The sequence below is a fragment of the Hevea brasiliensis genome, chromosome 9 (assembly GCF_030052815.1).
Source record: "Hevea brasiliensis isolate MT/VB/25A 57/8 chromosome 9, ASM3005281v1, whole genome shotgun sequence".
NCBI lineage: Eukaryota > Viridiplantae > Streptophyta > Magnoliopsida > Malpighiales > Euphorbiaceae > Hevea > Hevea brasiliensis.
In genome coordinates, this window is record NC_079501.1 from 86,631,319 (window position 1) to 86,650,400 (window position 19,082).

The 19,082-nt window shown below is 33.0% G+C and overlaps 1 protein-coding gene across 2 annotated transcripts; it reads left to right on the forward strand.

The window, feature by feature from the left end:
- Positions 1-571: 571 nt before the first annotated feature.
- LOC110651549 (LEAF RUST 10 DISEASE-RESISTANCE LOCUS RECEPTOR-LIKE PROTEIN KINASE-like 1.2) lies at positions 572-13,383 on the forward strand. 2 transcript variants are annotated; one of them, XM_058153875.1, is made up of 4 exons: positions 572-1,431; positions 11,864-11,899; positions 12,041-12,304; positions 12,384-13,383. In XM_058153875.1, the coding sequence occupies exons 1-4, from the start codon at positions 645-647 to the stop codon at positions 13,172-13,174; spliced, it is 1,878 nt and encodes a 625-aa protein (XP_058009858.1). In that variant the 5' UTR covers positions 572-644; the 3' UTR covers positions 13,175-13,383. The 2 variants fall into 2 exon arrangements, with proteins under 2 accessions (XP_058009858.1, XP_058009859.1); XM_058153876.1 differs by lacking the exon at positions 11,864-11,899 and having other exon boundaries at positions 573-1,431.
- The last annotated feature ends 5,699 nt before the right edge of the window (positions 13,384-19,082 follow it).

The following is a 19,082-nucleotide window of genomic DNA, read 5'->3' on the forward strand; positions in this document are numbered from 1 at the left end:
TATAAATTTGGTATACCATAGACACAAGATATTAGTATGTGTCTTAATTATTTTACATATGGATCTTATCATTCATATTTTGTTTTAAATTCAAGTCTAATATATAGAATTTCGTATTAATTATATAATAGATAAAAATAAATTCTGCTACTTTTTATTTCTCTGCATTTCTCTTCATTTTATATGATGTAATTTATTCCCCTTATGGATTGAAGGGTTGATGTGTAAATAATTTATAGATTTTTTTTCACTAGATTCGATCCACCATAGATCTAAGATAGACGTAAAATATATGGTAAAACTCACTTATTAAATACATGAGTTTCACGTGTTTATATTTTAGGTAAGTATATATATATATATATAAGCGTTCTAGATTTGTAAATTTTTTTTTTGTCATATCGAATTTTTCTTATTTATATTAAATTTATTATAAATTTAAAATACAAGATTTATTTGTATACTAAATACACAGTGAATGTGGTCTATGCAAGAAGTAATAGTCACTATCCTTGGAAAGAAAGAGTCACCTTCCCATTTCTTTCATTTTTTGGAAAAATGAGAGTAATTGTTTTTACGATTTATAACCATTCAAACCCATCTTTCTTGCTAATCTTCTCTTATTTTTTTAATTTTACTAAAAAATGGGTGCCCCTGCCTTACTACTGCCCCATGTACACTCCATCATCATCCTCTTCTTTCTCTTAGTATTTGTTCCAATATCTCATTGTGAAGATGATGAGTATTATAAACAGTGCTTCACACCATTCCAGTGTGGTTCCCTGTCAAATCTTTCTTATCCTTTCTTGAGCGATGAGCGACCTGAATTCTGCGGCTTTCAAGGATTCAGGCTTCGGTGCTTAGAAGGTCCGATCCCTATTATAACTATAAAAAATCAAGAATTTTATGTGAATTTCGTGAATCAATCCGAAAGAGTGATGACCATTGCTCGAAAGGATTTATCGGAAAATGTTTGTCCTCCTGATGTTGCTGAGATTCCTAATACAACTCTGAAAGAGACTCTGTTCAGTTATGTGCCTGAGCTTGAAAACGTAAATCTATTCTACAATTGCTCAAACGAGGTCAAGATGATACCGACTCCATACAAGATTTCGTGTGCTGTAAATGACGAACAACGGGATGCATTTTATGCAACTGATGAGCTTTTGAGGAAGTGGAACCAGGACCCCTCAGATTGTAACATTCGGGTAGAAGTTCCAGTTCCAAAGGTGGCTGTTGAACAACTTAGCGGTGGAATGGAAGCTTTAAGGAAGGTTTTGAGAGAAGGTTTTAATGTAAAGTACATGTTTGATACAATTACAGTGTGCCATGGATGTGAGAATTCGGGTGGGATATGCGGCAGCAACTCTTCCACGTCCGGCTTCACTTGCCTTTGCACTGACCAATCCAATTCTTATACTTGTCCAAAAGGTATGCCACCACATGATTTATTATTCAACCTGAAGGGTTAGCGAATCCTATTAGAATAGCCATAATCATCCACAAAAATTAGATAGAATGTGGATATGGCGCGTTATTGAGGACATATTCTTTAGTTAATGACATCAGGGGGCTGTGCATATTCTGATTAGACTACTTATAGAGCATTAGCTTATGAATTGACATCACTAATGTTGGAGTTCAGAGTTCACAAATTCATAATTTACAAATTCATAATTTGGCCAATTATGCCTTTCCTTTCCTTTTTCCATAAAATCTGAATCCATTGCATGAGATCATCTCTGTTCGTTAGCATAACATTTCTGTTGGTATGCTACCATAGAGAAACTTCCGACTTATTGCACCATAATTTTCTTAATTAACTCAATTTCCGTGGTCAAAGGCCTTGATTTTTTCATATTTCAGAAATTTTTGTGAGAAAAAAGAGTCTAGTATAAAAAAATAGAGTTGAGTGCGTCGTTTACTTTTGTGTTTACCTTGGATTTTGAACCTGGTCTATGATAGAAGGAGAGGCTTGGAATCTGCCTTTTTTTAACAATAATCTGAGGTCTATAATTAAGAAGCCCATATTCACCTCCCTTGAGGCTCAATTTAGACCCATTTCACATAAAACTACAATTTGTTAAGCCTTAAGCTTGAGCCAGGCCACTCGCAATCCAATCCTGAGGTTGCATCCGAAGGGTATATCAGTCATTTGAATGCAAAATCCATCATTTCAGGAAAAAAATTTCCAAATGTTTGCCGAACCGAAGTCGAAAACTTGTGTTTCCACATTTTCGCTTCAACTAACCAATTCCCTACTCAGAAGTTACACTAGCAGCATCCTTCAAGTTCTCTGTATGCTGATCTGCTCTTTGTGAACATCCTCGGATATAAGTTTAGTGGGTATAAATGGTCATCTCCATTTTCAGAATTTTAGGGGATGGTTTGCTAATTGCAATACAGAAAGTCTGAACAAACTTGCCAAAAACATTAGTCCTGTCACATCATTTCTATTGAAATTTCTTCCCCTTTGAAATCAAGAGGTCTTACGATGTTGAGCACTGTAGCTGGCCAATCTCGCTTACCTTCTTCATGGAAGTAGGCAGCCACCATCCACCTCTAACACCAAGTTTCCAACACTTACTAATGCAGTATGGGAAAATAGAATTTAGGAATTATTCTCATTGTAAAATTAAGAAATTTAAAAGTTATATTATTTAGGAATTTTTATCTTATTATGTCTATTATTTAAGAATTTTATTATTTTCTAATTTAGTTTGATTTAATTTAGTATTGTTAGGATTGAATTAAGGTTCTAAAATTTTAATTTGATTGTGATTCCTAATTCTACAATAAGAACTTGGTGACGCTATTCTCCTATCTACCAGGTTATGGATATGGGAGTTAGATTTGCAAGAAAAGTGAGTATCGGCTAGGTTAGATGACCATCACTCCAATACCTAAGTCAGTGATAAGAATTGGACAATAGGATAATCCAAAAACTGGTTACTGTGCATATCTCATGGCCTTTACATAGGCCTTTGTCTTAGTCTCCTAGTAGGATTAGGAGTTCTATAGTTGAGTAGTGTTAAGAGTCTATTTCACCTATTATATTCTTGTATGGATGGGATTAAGTGGATATCTCAGGATCCTTATCTTCAATAATGATCTAAGTATCACTAATTGGGTGAGCAACTTCCTTCTCCAAATGTCTAAGTATTAGGATCCGTTACTTGGTTATTCAGTACTCGGCCTTTACTATTATTTTGGTTACCATAATATCACTAGAGTTTCTATTATTATTAGACAAGTTTTGTTATGACAATTTCTATGAGATTAATAATATCTTGAGAATTAGTTCTCTATTATAAGGATTGCTTCTTGATTTCTCCTTAGTTCTTTCCCTTTGCTCTCCATCAATTTTGGTATCAGAGCCTAAATTCAATCCAAATTTCCATAAGCTTACACAAACTTTCAGTCCTTTTATTGTGCCTTCAAAATTTCCCTATACTCTTTGTCTAAAATTTTGTCTTGTTTATTGTTAAAAAAAAAAAGAAAGAAAAGAAGGGATAGGTCTAAATTGACTTGGAGGAGAGTAGTATAACATGACCTATAAGCATTACACATTTCTAAGAATTTAACCCAAAATCGTTTAGAGTGGAGAAAGAGAATCCATATAGCTGACCCCAAATTTTTGAGATAAAGGCTTAATTGAGTTGAGTTGCATTGTTAAAAAAAAAATAAATCAGAAAATAGAAAGTTTTGAGAAATAGCACAACCTAGTGGCGCACTTCACCCCTCACTATACACCACCATCTGGCCATCAAACCCAAGCAACACCACTGCCAATCCACCGGTGACAACCAAGAAACCATTTTGGCATCTTTCTGATCACTTGTAACTTCCCAGAAAAGAAGATTTGATTGGGTCAGATCTTAACTTGAATCTAGACCTGCAAGTTTTCCAGATTTCTCTGGCATCTGACCCCAAGCCCTTCTCCGATCACCGATCTACCTATCCCTGTTATTAGAAGTATTGTCCATTGCCCTTAGCACCAATTCATTCTAGGTCAGGCCTTCAAATTTGCATTCACACCCAAGCTAGAAGGTGAACTCTTGCAGCTGTGCTGAGCTTCCATGCACCAAATCTACATTATTCTCTGTAGCACATCACTAACCCACATTAGCCAACACATCATTGCCACATCAGCATCGACTGCCACATCACTATTGCCTAGTTAGCAAAATTTTCAAGGTGTCCTTTGCTAATTTAAACATGTTGGTTCTTGTAGAATGAGATGATTCTCCTTAATTTTAATTAATCTATACATGGGTATATATATACAATTGATTCCTATAATTGTGTTCTACTAATTAGGAAGAAATCCTAAATAAGAAATCCTAAATAGGAATACAGAATATACAGAGAAATAATATAGTGATTGACTTTCCATAACACTCCCCTTCAAGTTGGAGCATAGATGTTAATCATTCCCAACTTGTTACAAATGTAGCCAATCCTAGCTCCATTCAGAGCTTTTGTGAAAATATCTCCTAACTGCTCTCTAGTTTTGATGTGTCCTGTTGAGATGATCTGTTGTTGAATCTTTTCACAAATAAAGTGACAATCAATCTCAATATGTTTGGTCCGCTCATGAAACACCGGATTAGAAGCAAATGGAGAGCATCTTGATTATCACACCACAATTTCATAAGCAGGAATGTCTTAAGACCTGTCTCATCTAATAATTGAAGTATCCACATTACCTCACATACTGATTGTGCCATGGCTCTGTATTCTGATTCAGCACTAGCTCGAGAAACTACAGTCTACTTTTTGCTTCTCCAAGACATCAAATTTCCTCCAACAAAAATGCAATATCCAGTCCTATCAACCTTAGATCCAGCCCAGTCGGCATCTGAAAAATATTCAACATTCAAATGCCCATGATTACCATATAACAAACCTCTTCCTGGAGCGCCCTTCAGATAACACAAGATTTGTCCCAAGGCTTCCTAATGAGCAATAGTTGGGGAAGACATAAACTGACTTACCATACTAACGGCATAAGCAATGTCAGGACGAGTGACTGTAAGATAGTTCAATTTTCCTACCAATCTCTTGTATCTCTCTGGATCTTCAAACAACTCACTATCCCCTGCTAACAGTTATAAATTTGGAGTCATTGGTGCACTGCAAGGCTTAGCACCTAATTTTTCTGTCTCTGTCAATAGATCGAGGACATATTTTCTTTGAGATAAGAAAATACCCTTCTTACTTCTCATAACTTCAATACCTAAGAAATACTTTAACAATCCCAAGTCTTTGGTCTGAAACTAGGTTTGGAGGAAGGTTTTAAGAGATGAAATACCTGCAGAGTCACTCCCAGTGATGACAATGTCATCCACATAGACTACTAGGAGAATTAGATCAGCCTCAGATTGCCTATAAAATACTGAGTGATTACACTTACTCTTTTGCATACCAATTCCTGTACTGCTTCACTATCTCCCAAACTAGGCCCTAGGACTTTGTTTCAAGCCATAAAAAGACTTATGAAGCCTACAAACTTTACCTAACTCCCCCTGAGCAACAAACTCAGGTGGTTGCTCCATATTCACCTCCTCCTGAAGATCACCATGAAGGAAAGCATTCTTGATATCCAATTGGTGTAGAGGCCAATCATATCTAGCTACTAAAGAGATAAATAAGCGAACAGAAGTAAGTTTAGCTACAAGAGAAAAAGTATCAGAGTAATCAACCCTATATGTCTGAGCATATCCTTTCGCCACAAGGCGTGCTTTTAACCTAGCCACAAAACCATCAGGATTTACCTTTACTGTAAATACCCATTTACAACCAATAGCTTTCTTACCAGTGGGCAAAGGCAACAGTTCCCATGTACCATTAGCATCTAAAGCCTCCATTTCATCTTTCATAGCAGCACACCAGCCAGAATGAGATAGTGCCTCACTAACAGTATTAGGGATAGGAACAGAGTCTAAAGAAAACACCGAGAACAAGAAGACAATTGATTATAAGAAATAAAAGAAGAGATAGGGTAAGTGCATGAACGCTTACCTTTACGAAGAGCAATGGGTAAGTCTAAGTTAGAATCATGATTAGTATGAGGTACAGGATCTCCCATCGAAGTAGCTGGTGGAGGATCTAAGTCAGGAATCTCCAATCTCCTAGAATAAACATGAACAATGGGAGGCCGAGTAGGTCTAGAGACAGAAGGAATAGGCTATGGGAGAGGACTAGACACTGTTTGGATAGTATATATTAAGAGATTATCCTCCTCCCCCTGACTCTCATACATAGATGATCGAGGAAAGAATGGAGTGGACTAAAAAAATATGACATCTGTAGAAACAAGATGACGATTAAGAGTAAGAGAGAAACAGCGGTACCCTTTTTGGAACCAGGAGTACCCAAGGAAGACGCATTTGAGAGACTTCAGATCCAATTTAGTAACCTGTAGACAAACATCACGCACAAAATAGGTACAACAAAAAATACGGGGTTCAACAGGGAACAAAAATTTTGTAGAAAATAAAGCAGTATAAGGAATATCCCCATTAAGGACAGAAGATGGCATACGATTAATCAAAAAATATGTCGTAGAAACTGCATCTGCCCAAAAGTGTTTAGGAACTTTCATATGAAAAAGAAGAGCACGAGCTACCTCAAGAATATGCCGATTTTTTCTTTCGGCCACGCTATTTTGGGATGGGGTATCAACATAGAAAGACTGATGAAGAATGCCATTTTGTGTCATATAAGACTGAAATTGTGCTAAAAAATATTCTTTGGCATTGTCACTTCTTAATATGCGCACAGAAATATTAAATTGAGTTTTGATTTCATTACAAAAGGCACAAAAGATAGAAAACAACTCAGAATGATTCTTCATTAAATATAACCATGTAACACGAGAGTAATCATCAACAAAAGTAACAAAATAACGAAATCCAATTTTAGAAGTAACAGAACAAGGACCCCAAATATTAGAATGAACTAACTCAAAGGGGGATAAAGCCCGTTTATTGACTCTAGACACAGAAGGCAAATGATGATATTTTGCAACTGACACAACTCATATTCTAGTACTAATAAAGACTAAAATTGAGGACACAGCTTCTTCATGGTAGCCAAAGAATGATGGCCCAATCTACAATGAGCTTCAAGAGGTGTTAAGATAATGGAGTAAATAAGCGACCGCGGTATATGATTTTCCAGAATGTAAATACCACCTGACTCACGTCCTCTACCAATAATCTGCTTCGTCGTAAGATCCTAAAACAAACACTGGTCAGGAAAAAAGAAAACAAAAAAATTTAAGGTACAAGTAAGTTTACTAACAGAAAGTAGATTAAAAGAGAATTTTGGTAGACACAAAATAGATGACAAAGAAATTGACGAAGTCGGGTTCGCAGTTCTAGAACCCATGACACAAGAAGTAGAACCATCAGCTAAAGTAACAGTAGAGGAAGTGAGATTAGAATGAAAAGCAGATAGAAGACTAGAATTACTTGTCATGTGATCTGTCACACCAGAATCAATAACCCATTTAGATGAGGAAGACACAAAGCATGTAGTGAATTTACCTAACTCAGCGATAGCAGTGACAGGGGAACTGGTAGGCTTTAGAGATGCTTGATACTAGAAAAACTGTGCCAAATCCTCTACAGATACCAAAACAGTTTTCTCAGAGGAAGATATTGTAGAATCCACTGCTGTCATATTTGCCATCTGTGATTGCTGATTTTTCCTCTGAAGTTGCGAACAATTATATTTTGTATGGCCAGGCTCATAGCAATAATAACAAATGACTCATCTAGAGTCCTGATTAGAACTAGCCTCCCCATTATATTGATTACCTCTGTTGCCTATAATTCCTCATCTACTTCCTCTTCTATTACCCTGTTGTCCATTTGAATTATGGCTAATAAGAGCACTACTGGTAAGCTGTGAAGATTGAGTACTCTCTGTACGAAAGACCCGGGTGAACGTTTCATGCAAAGAGGAAATCTTAGAACTAGAGAGAATCTGAGATTTAGCAGTCTCATACTATGAAGAAAGGCCTGCAAGAAAACTCATAATAACCATTTGCTCCCGTTGGGCCTGCTGAACTTTCACATCAGCACTAAAATGCAACAATACATTAAGTTCCTCATATACCCGTTTAAAATCCATAAAATAAGCCGTGAGAGACTTATACTCTTTCTCAACACGGTAGAATGCCTTACAAATATCATAAATACGGGAGATATTCCCTTTACCAAAATACAGAAAATCTCCCTTTACCAGAATATAGAAAATCTAAGTAATCCATCAATTCCTTAACAAATTCACAGTGATTAATTAAACTAATTACCTCATTGTGAATCGAGTTCCGAAGCTGCAAAAACAACTGAGCATCCTCCCTTAGCCAAGTTTGCCATGTATCATTAGTAGGTGGGTCTTTAGTAAGGTGATCATCCTTATCAATGCTACTCAAATAGACCCTCGCAGTCTTACTCCACTCCAGGTAATTCAAACTATTAAGTTTGTGTTCTGTGATCTTACTCATCACCGGAATCACATCAGAAATAACATTCTTATTGTCTGCCATTTGTTGAGACAAAGAAAACTAACTGAAACGCTAATTCAAAGTGCTTACAACCGCAAAATAGCCCAAAATTACAAATCAAGCAAATACCTAAATAGGATCTGAGAGCCAAACCTCAGAAGTCCTTTAATGGTGTACTGGATCAGGCAACAGCACACAGTGGTGGAATGAGGGGGTTGAGGCGATGCCGACAATGCTGATCGGAGTCGAAATGGCTGGCGGACACGCCTTCATGCACCAATGAGTGAAGAAACGGTGAGAACCTAAGTTGGGAGCGTGAGCCTCACGTGCTTGGATTCAGGCAACCGGATCAGAGGGGATGGCCGGTCGGTGGCCAAGGACTCTCCTGAGCTGGGTGGTGAGAACAAATAGTCACCCTAGATACATGATCTAGGGTAACAGTGGGTTTCAATCCAGAAACAGACGGGGAAGAAATTTCAGATTTAGATTCCTTAATGAACCTGCTCTTATACCATGTAGAATGAGATGATTCTCCTTAATTTCAATTAATCTGTACATGGGTATATATATACAATTAATTCCTATAATTGTGTTCTACTAATTAGGAAAAAATCATAAATAATAAATCCTAAATAGGAATACAGAATATACAGAGAAATAATATAGTGATTGACTTTCCATAACAGTTCTGTTTTTAATGTCCATTTTCGACGACAATTACTCCTAAATTTGCTGAAAGTTCAGTTTTCTTCAATGAGATATGCTTCTTTAAATTGAAATCATAATGTGATTTGATAATGGGTAACAGAATGACTTTAATGATTCATCGGTACAACTAGATGTGTTATGGGATACGATTCAAGGAATAAAAACTGAGATTGATGGATATTATGAGCAACTTGATAAAGTATCTTATTTGATAGATTTAAATGGTGGTCCTAATTATGCTCCTTAAGGTTTATTTGATAAGTATCAAGATATACAAATAATCTTACAATATAGGGAGAAAGCACTTGAAAAATATAAAAATGAATACAATACTCAACAAACTCATCAACAAGTTAAAGATAAAGAACTTAAAGAGTTTGAAGCATGAAAAGAAGCACAAATATTTCAATTGAGAAAGTAGTTGGATACAAGAAAAATTATTTAAAATATAAAAGCTCAAAGTCTTGAAAATGCAAGGAAACTACAAGAACAACAAGAAAAACAACTTGAAATTGAAGAACAAAAAGAGCAAGTTAAAGATGAAATTGAAGAAGAGCAACTTGAAAATGAAGACGGTCAAGCTATAGAGAAAATAATGTCAATTGAAGAATCCAAAGTTGTGGTTGTTAAGTCTTCAACAGTTAAAGAGTCTATTTTAAAGCAAAAAGTCAATCAAGTCTCAACTGTTATTCTAATTGATTTTATTTGCTTAGATGTTTTCAAGAATACAAAAGAGAGCACAAATTTCTTCAAGTCATTCTTATTGCTATCATCCAAGAATATCATATTGTGTGTTCTCCTTTCTTGATTCTTGATCCTTCAACACTTCAAAACTCGAGGATGAGTTTTTTCTAATTAGGGGAGAATAATGCAACATGGAAATTAGAATTTAGGAATTATGTTCATTATAAAATTAGGAAATTTAAGAGTTTTATTATTTAGAAATTTTTATCTTATTAAGTCTATTATTAGGAATTTTATTTTTTTCTTATTTATTTTGGTTTAATTTCGTATTCCTAATTAGGATTGAATCAGGGTTCTAAAATTCTAATATGATTGGGATTCCTAATTTTATAAATAAAAACTAGAGTTTCTTTTATTATTAGACAAACTTTATTATGATAATTTCTATGAAATCTTGAGAATCAATTCTCTTTTCCAACCTCCTTAATTCTTTTCCTTTGTTCTACATCACTTACCCCCTAATTCTAGCATTTCCACGCCATTATTTTGGTCCTCACGGTTAGTTCTCTTTTCCAACATCCTTAATTCTTTCCCTTTGTTCTGCATCACTTACCCACTGATTCTAGCATTTCCACGCCATTATTTTGGTCCACACGGTGTGGTGGTCCCAACGTAAGATTTGCTTGAAACCAGCCATGTTTCCAAAGTGGTCTTTGCTTTTGCTTCAACCTATAGTTTTGTCTCTTTTCTCCTCTTTGTCAAACTCTAATCATAAAACGAAACAAATTAATCGCTGGCAATTAGCCTCTTAAAACCAAACTTCACAAACTTACTTACCTCCAAATGCTTCTGTCCATTTCTCTTCGTTCTTCTACTCCAAATGGATCCTCTCTCTACTTCTTCATATCTCACAAAACTGTTCTCATTTGTTTCATTATTGTCTTCTTCTTCACTACTTTGGCCGAGGAATCTCTGTTAGCAAATCAAAAGTTCCAAGCTTGTGCACCAACATCCTATCCCAACATAAGTTACCCTTTTCTCTTATCCAACGTTCAAGTCTCCTTCTGTGGCTACCCAAATTTCAACATCACTTGTAATCAAGAACACCCAGTTCTCAGAATCTCCAATGATAATTATATCATTAAAGATATCTTTTATAACAATCAGTCCTTCCTCGTAGCTAGTGCTTTGGTCTATGAGGAGGACACATGTTCAATTTCTTGTTATACAATTGATTTTTCCTTCTAATAAAATTGTAGCTCATAGCCTACAAACTAATTGTGCTACCAATTCTACTGTTTCTTCTTTTGCGGGGTTTCACATTGAACAACAGGAGTTATGCTACCGCTATTCTTTGAACTCATGCAACTACTTCGTCAATGTTCATCAGCTTATAATTCTTCATGTTTGTTTTTTCTACTTGATTTCTTCAAAGAGTAGAGCTTGTCACTCTCGAGTAGTTGTTGCACCAACCCTAAATTTTAAATTGTAGCTTTGAGGAATAATTCATTTCATTTGAATTGTTAAGACATCATCAAATTTAGGCATTTTTTTTAAATCCATAGATATCTTTCAATCCCTAATAAATTCATTGACTTTTGATGTTCCGCAGTATTTGCTGTTGAATCTTTAGCCCTATTAAAAGCATTTAATTTATGAACCATCCATAATTCGTTTTTAATTCTTTTTCTGCATGCAAAGGATATGCTTCAGCCTAATAGTGTTGGCTTCCATCTTCCTCGAAATAAAATTGAATTACCTAGCGAGTAGCAAGAAAAGTTGCACTAATGTGTTCTAATTGAAAAATGCCAGAGACATGAAAGAGAGCAGAATTAGACCAATTCAACTTCTGTACATAAAGCTGTCCTGTTCTTGCACAAACCTAAAGAATTTCAGTATTTTAAAATTTATGAATGTTCTAACATCTCATTGCTGCATATTTTTCTGTTACAGGCAATGATAAGAACGTGGGATTGAATGTTGGTATAGGTTAGATGCTCCCCCTGATCTTTCTTCTTCATTCTTTTTTGCAGTTTTTAACTTTAGTTCATGCCTAAATGATATTGAAATTTCTTGCGCGCCAAACTGTGTAATTGAGAATGCTCATCACACCCTATCTTCTGCTCCCAGCTGTTGGGGCAGCTTTTGTAGGTGGAGCCATTATGTGTGCAATTTTCTACATCTATCAACGGCGCCACAAGAGAAAAACATATGCTCCATCTTCCTTTGTCTCTCAAAGCACCACATCATACTTCTCTTCAAATTCAGATACTGAGAAAGGAGGACTCTACTTTGGGGTCTTTCTTTTCACTTATGCGGAACTTGAAGAGGCTACTAACAATTTTGATTCTGCGAAGGAACTTGGAGATAGGCGTTTTGGCACAGTATACTACGGTAACAACTCACATTCATTATATACCCGAGCCATTCTCATTTGAATGAAGAATTTATTAAAAATTTTCTTGCCTCTTAGGAAAACTACGAGATGGGCGTGCTGTTGCAGTCAAACGCTTATATGAGAACAATTACAAGAGAGTTGATCAGTTCATGAATGAAGTTAAAATCCTAACTCGCTTGCGCCATCAACATCTTGCATCACTATATGGGTGCACCTCTCGCCACAGCGGTGAGCTCCTTCTGGTATCCGAGTACATTCCCAATGGCACAGTTGCTGATCATCTTCATGGACAAAGGGCTAAGCCTGGTGCACTCCCATGGCAAACTCGAATGAAAATTTCTGTGGAGACTGCTAGTGCATTGGCATATCTCCATGCTTCAGATATTATCCACTGTGATGTGCAAACGAACAACATTCTTCTAGACAACAAGTTTTGCGTTAAAGTTACAAATTTTGGATTGTCTCGTCTCTTTCCAGTTGATGTGACCCATGCTTCAACTGCTCCACTAGGAACTCCAGGTTATGTTGATCCAGAGTATCACGAATGCTATCAGCTGACAGATAAGAGTGATGTCTATAGTTTTGGGGTGGTCTTGATTGAGCTTATATCATCAATGCCTGCTGTTGATTTCACTAGGCATCCTCGTGAGATTAATTTGTCTAACATGGCAATCAATAAGATCCAAAGCCGCGCATTGCATGAACTTGTAGATCATAATCTTGGGTTTGAATTAGATTATGCGATAAGGAGAATGGTAACTGCAGTGGCAGAGTTGGCATTTCAATGTCTGCAAGCTGAAAAGGAGACGAGACCATCTATGGAAAATGTGTTAGAAGCTCTAAAGGAGATACAAAGTAAGGGCTAAATATAGGTGATACACGGTAGGCGCAAGTGCACGGGTCAATGTAGAAATAAATGTTATTCTCTCGAAGAGTTGAGTTATAAATTGAACTTTGAATGTAAAACTAATTAATTCAGCAAGATTAATTACATAATGGGTGACATAGATTCGCTACTTTCCATTTCTCTGTATTTGCCTTCTTTCTTTTTAAATAGTGTAATTTATTCCCCTTGCAGTCACTAAATTTAAACTGGAGAAGAAAGAAATTTACTTACCAAGGGAGAATCTTACTATCTTATTCCCCTTTACAGATGGAGGGTTGATATGCCATGTTTCTTGTCAAAAGAAGTACTAGTCACTATCCTTGGAAAGAAAAAGCCACCTTCCCATCTCTTTCATTTTATGGAAAAATGAGAGTAATTGTTTTTACAATTTATCTCCATTCAAAACCCATCTTTCTTGCTAATCTTCTCTTATTTTTACCCAAAAATGGGTGCCCCTGCCTTCCTGCTGCCTCTTGTACACTCCATCATCATCCTCTTCTTTCTCTTAGTATTTGTTCCAACATCTTGTTGTGAAGATGATGAGTTTTATGGACAGTGCTTCACACCATTCCAGTGTGGTTCCCTGTCAAATCTTTCTTATCCTTTCTGGAGTGATTAGCGACCTGAATTCTGCAGTTATCAAGGATTCAGGCTCCGATGCCGAGAAGGTCCGTCCCCTATTATAACTATAAATAATGAAGAATTTTATGTGAATTTCGTGAATCAATCCGACAGAGTGAATCAATCCGAAAGAGTGATGACCATTGCTCGAAAGGATTTATCGGAAAATGTTTGTCCTCCTTGTGTTGCTGAGATTCCTTACACAGCCCTGAGCGAGACTCTGTTCAGTTATGTGCCGGCGCTTGAAAACATAAATCTATTCAACAATTGCTCAAACGAAGTCACGATGATACCGACTCTATACAAAATCTCGTGTGCTGTAAATGGCGAGCAACGGGATCCATTTTATGCAAGCTTTTGAGCAAGTGGAACTGCAACAACCGGGTAGAAGTTCCTGTTCCAAAGGTGGCTGTTGAACACCTTAGCGGTGGAATGGAAGCTTTAAGGAAGGTTTTGAAAGAAGGTTTTAATGTAAAGTAGATGTTTGATAGAATTACAATGTGCTATGAATGTGTGCATTCGGTTGGGATATGCGGCACCAACTCTTCTACTTCCCGCTTCACTTGTCTTTGCCCTGACCAACCCTTTACTTATATTTGTCCAAAAGCAAAAGGCATGCATAACATATATCCCTCTAAATCAAATTAGGTGTTTTCCACCATATGATTTATTGTTCTGCCTGAAGGGTTAGCGAATACTTTAGGTTACAATTTCAATATGAGGGGCTGTGCATATTATGATAAGAAATAGACCATAACTTATTCACATCTTCGCTTTTTCATTGGCCGTGAGCACTACATTCTCAGTGTCTCACGAAGCTTTTCTGGAACAAGGAGAAGCAATAACCCCAAAGAATTTTAAAAATTTTTTTAACATTATTATATGGAAATTTAAATTACAATTTTTTTATTATAATTTATGAAAAAAAAGCTTGAGGAATCAAGTAGATCCGCATTAAATATGGAACAATAGAGATAGAAAAGTCATTTTATGTATAAAAATTTATTTATTTTACTAAAATATCCTTTAGACTATTTTTATGGGAGAATGCAGATATTTGAAATTTGAATTTTAAATTGTGTCTTTTGTATTTATTATAGTTACAAATTTCAATAAAAATTAAAAGTTTCATTCACTTTCTCTCTCTCCTCTTCTCTTTAATCAATGATTTTCATTTTTTTTAAACTAGGTTTACACATTTAAAAAAAAATTATTTATGTAAATTAAAAAAACTTTAAAATAAAAATAAAAATAAATAATATACTTTATTTATTTATTTTTATTTTTATGTGTAAATTAATATTAAAAAATACAATATATATTACTTTATTATAATTAAACAAATGATTAATCTGAATTTAAATTGATTAAATTAACTTAATTAAACTAACAATATAAATCGATTAAATTGACTCGATTAATGTATATATAATAATAATTAATTAATTAAAATTATAATTTTAAATACATTTAATTGACTTAATTAAAAAAATACTTCATATAAATAAATTATATATTTTTACTCAATTGAATCAATTAAAAGATTAATTCACTAAAACATATGATCAATCTAACAAGTTACATATTTAATTGATTCAGTTGATTGAAATATATATTCAATTGAATCGTTTAAATGATAATTGTTATAGTTGATACAAATATATATGAATAATGTAACATAATGTGACATGTCGCATACTCAATTGATTCAATTAACTAAAATATATATTCAATTGAATCATTTAAATAATAATCGTCATAATTAACTCAAAATATAGATGGTCAATTGATTCAATTGACTCAAAATATATGTGATTAATTGACATAATGTGACATGTTATATAATCAATTGATTCAATTAAGGGCTAATAATAATCGTCACAATTGATTCAAAATATATATGGTCAGTTAATTCAATTGACTCAAAATATATATGGTCAATTAATATAATGCGACATGTTACATAATCAATTGATTCAATTTACTCAATTAAGGGCTCGATTGACAAAAATATATGATCAATGTAACATATCAAATACTCAATTGATTCAATTAACTAAAATATATTATCAGTGTGACATGTCACATATTCAATTGATTTAATTAACTAAAATATATATTTCATTTAATCATTTAAATAATAATTATTACAATTAACCTAAAATATATATGATTAATGTGACATTGTACATAATCAGTTGATTCAATTTGCTCAATTAAATGTTCAATTGACTAAAGTATATGATCAATGCGATGTGTTATATACTCAAAATGATTCAATTGATTTAAATATATATTCAATTGAATTAATTAAATGATAATTGTTATAATTGACCCAAATATATATGATCAATGTGATATTACACATAATCAATTGATTCAATTAACTCAATTGAAAGCTCAATTGACTAAAATAAATTATTAAAGTGACATGTTACATACTCAAATTAATTCAATTGATTTAAATATATATTCAATTGAATCAGTTAAATGGTAATTTTTATAATGGACTCAAATATATATGATTAATGTGATATATCACATACTCAAATTAATTCAATTGACTCAAATATATATTCAATTAAATTATAATTTTTGCAATTGACTTGAATGTATATAATTAATATGACATTACACAATCAATTTGATTTAATTGACTCAATTAAAAACTCAATTGACTAAAATATATGATTAATGTGACATGCAACATACTCAAATTAATTTAGTTGACTCCAATATATACATTCAATTAAATCAACTGAATTATAATTTCGCAATTGACTTATATATATATGATTAATGTGACCTTACACGTAATCAATTGATTTAATTGACTCAATTAAAAGCCTAATTGACTAAAATATATAATCAATATGACATGTCAAATACTCAAATTGGTTCAGCTGACTCAAATATATATTAAATTTAATCAATTAAATTATAATTTTCGCAATTGATACAATCAATGTGACATGTCACATGCTTAGTTTATTTGATTGATTAAAACATATATTGAATTGAATTCATATAGATTTACTCAAACCAAACAAGCGTATTAATTTATCTATCACTGGCTAATTCAATTTCGTATCATAGATCAAAGTTAAATTAATTGAATAATAATTAATTAATTTAAATTAAATTAAAATCATTTTTTTAAATCAAATAATTAAATTTAATTAAAGTTAGAAATTATTATTAAAAGTGAGATGAATGATTTGATTTAATTAAAATTAATCCTAACATTAACCAGTCATTTTTTTTTTAACTAAACTAGCCAGATTAAATGACAAAAAATTTGACATGTTGTACCTTACATATTTTATGTAATATACATGATTTTTGTCCATTAGTACAGAGTTGGGAAAAAAATAAAAAAGCTTCCAAATGATAAATACTGGCTAAGAGAAAATTGTTTCATCACAAATATTGGCTAAAGGAAAAGCTACATGTGTATTGTACTCTTTAAAGCTTTAATAAAGTAAAATTAAAATAAATTTTTAAAATTAAAATTAAAATATTAAGTATATGTTATTAAAATTCAAATAATTATATATGTTTTCTTCAATGTGTACAGAGAAAATATGAGTAGAAGAGAAGTTTATTTTTTTTTCTTGAAAATAAAAGCATAATTTATTACTATTTGCTAAAAAAGATGATATAGTTGGAGGGAAAGTATTGAAAAATGAAAGAATAAAGGATGGAAGGAAATTTTACCTCAAAAAATATAAAGGTTAAACAAGATATTTTATGTTGCTGAAAACCCTTTGATCTACATTAATTATTGATTCACTTGATCCTTCAATCATGATCCATAATTTATTTATATATAATTTTTAATTTGATTTAATAATATAATTAATCTAAGATTATACATAGGAAAAAGCTTAGACGAAACTCTTGTTTATGTTCCACGTTTACTTAGAAGTTTGAACCTGTCAACAGTCTATTATAGAAACAGCTTGGAATCTTCAAGGAATGTAACATTCATTAATTCAACCCATTTTTTTGCCAAAAGTATAGTCAGATTAAGACGAATTATTAAGTGGACTCAGATGATATTTACAAATTAAATTAATTAAATCATTTTATAGTAATATATAATTAGAGATAAATATGAATAACATGATTAGTTGTATTGGAGTCATCTTAGTTTAATAGTCTAAAGTCGTTTTTCTAAATTATAGGATTTTGCATTTAAGTTACAACTAGTCATTTTATTTGTGTATTACACAGATTATTTATTATTTTAATAATATAAAGTTATATGTATTTTTATATTTTCTAATTACATTATAAAATTTTTAATCAATTATAATTTTATTTTAAGTGTGAATAAATAAATAAATAAATATATTATTTTTAAATTGTAAATAGAAGCTAACTATAATCTTCATACTTTCTAGATATTAAATAATTTCAAACTCTAAATCTTTTATAAGAACATCTATTGTTTGAAGGACAATATATACTTATATATACAAATAGATGAGATTTGATAAACAATTTATCAAACATATCAAGATTTTGAAAAAATAATAATAATGAATAATTAAAAATATCTACTAAATCAGGGGTTAAAAAGAGAGATTTTAATAAGTACTATATTTAATATCTAACAAAAGTAAAAAATGAATTTATTTCCTAGTATGATTAGATTTTAAAATTTGAAATTTAATAAATAATTGATTATTTGTATTTTTTAATTGGTTCATATATACATATTATCAAATAAAAAAACATATTCAATACTAATATCTTTCTTTAATCTCAACTCAACTCAACTCAACTAAGCTTTTATCCCAAAAATTTGGGGTCGGCTATATGGATTCGCTTTCTCCACTCTAAACGATTTTGGGTTAAATCCTCAGAAATGTGTAATGCTTCTAGGTCATGTTGTACTACTCTCCTCCAAGTCAATTTAGGTCTACCCCTTTTTTTCTTTCTATCCTCTAACCTAATGTGCTCTACTTGTCTAACTGGAGCCTCCGTATATCTACGCTTCACATGACTAAACCACCTCAATCTCCCTTCTCTCAACTTATCTTCAATTGGCACCACTCCTACCTTTTCTCTAATACTCTCATTACGGACTTTATCTAGTCTAGTATGGCCACTCATCCACCTTAACATTCTCATCTCTGCAACTCTTATCTTAGACGCATACGACTCTTTCAGTTCCCAACACTCACTATCATATAACATAGACGGTCTTATGGCTGTACGGTAAAATTTTCCTTTCAACTTATTAGGAATCTTATGATCAC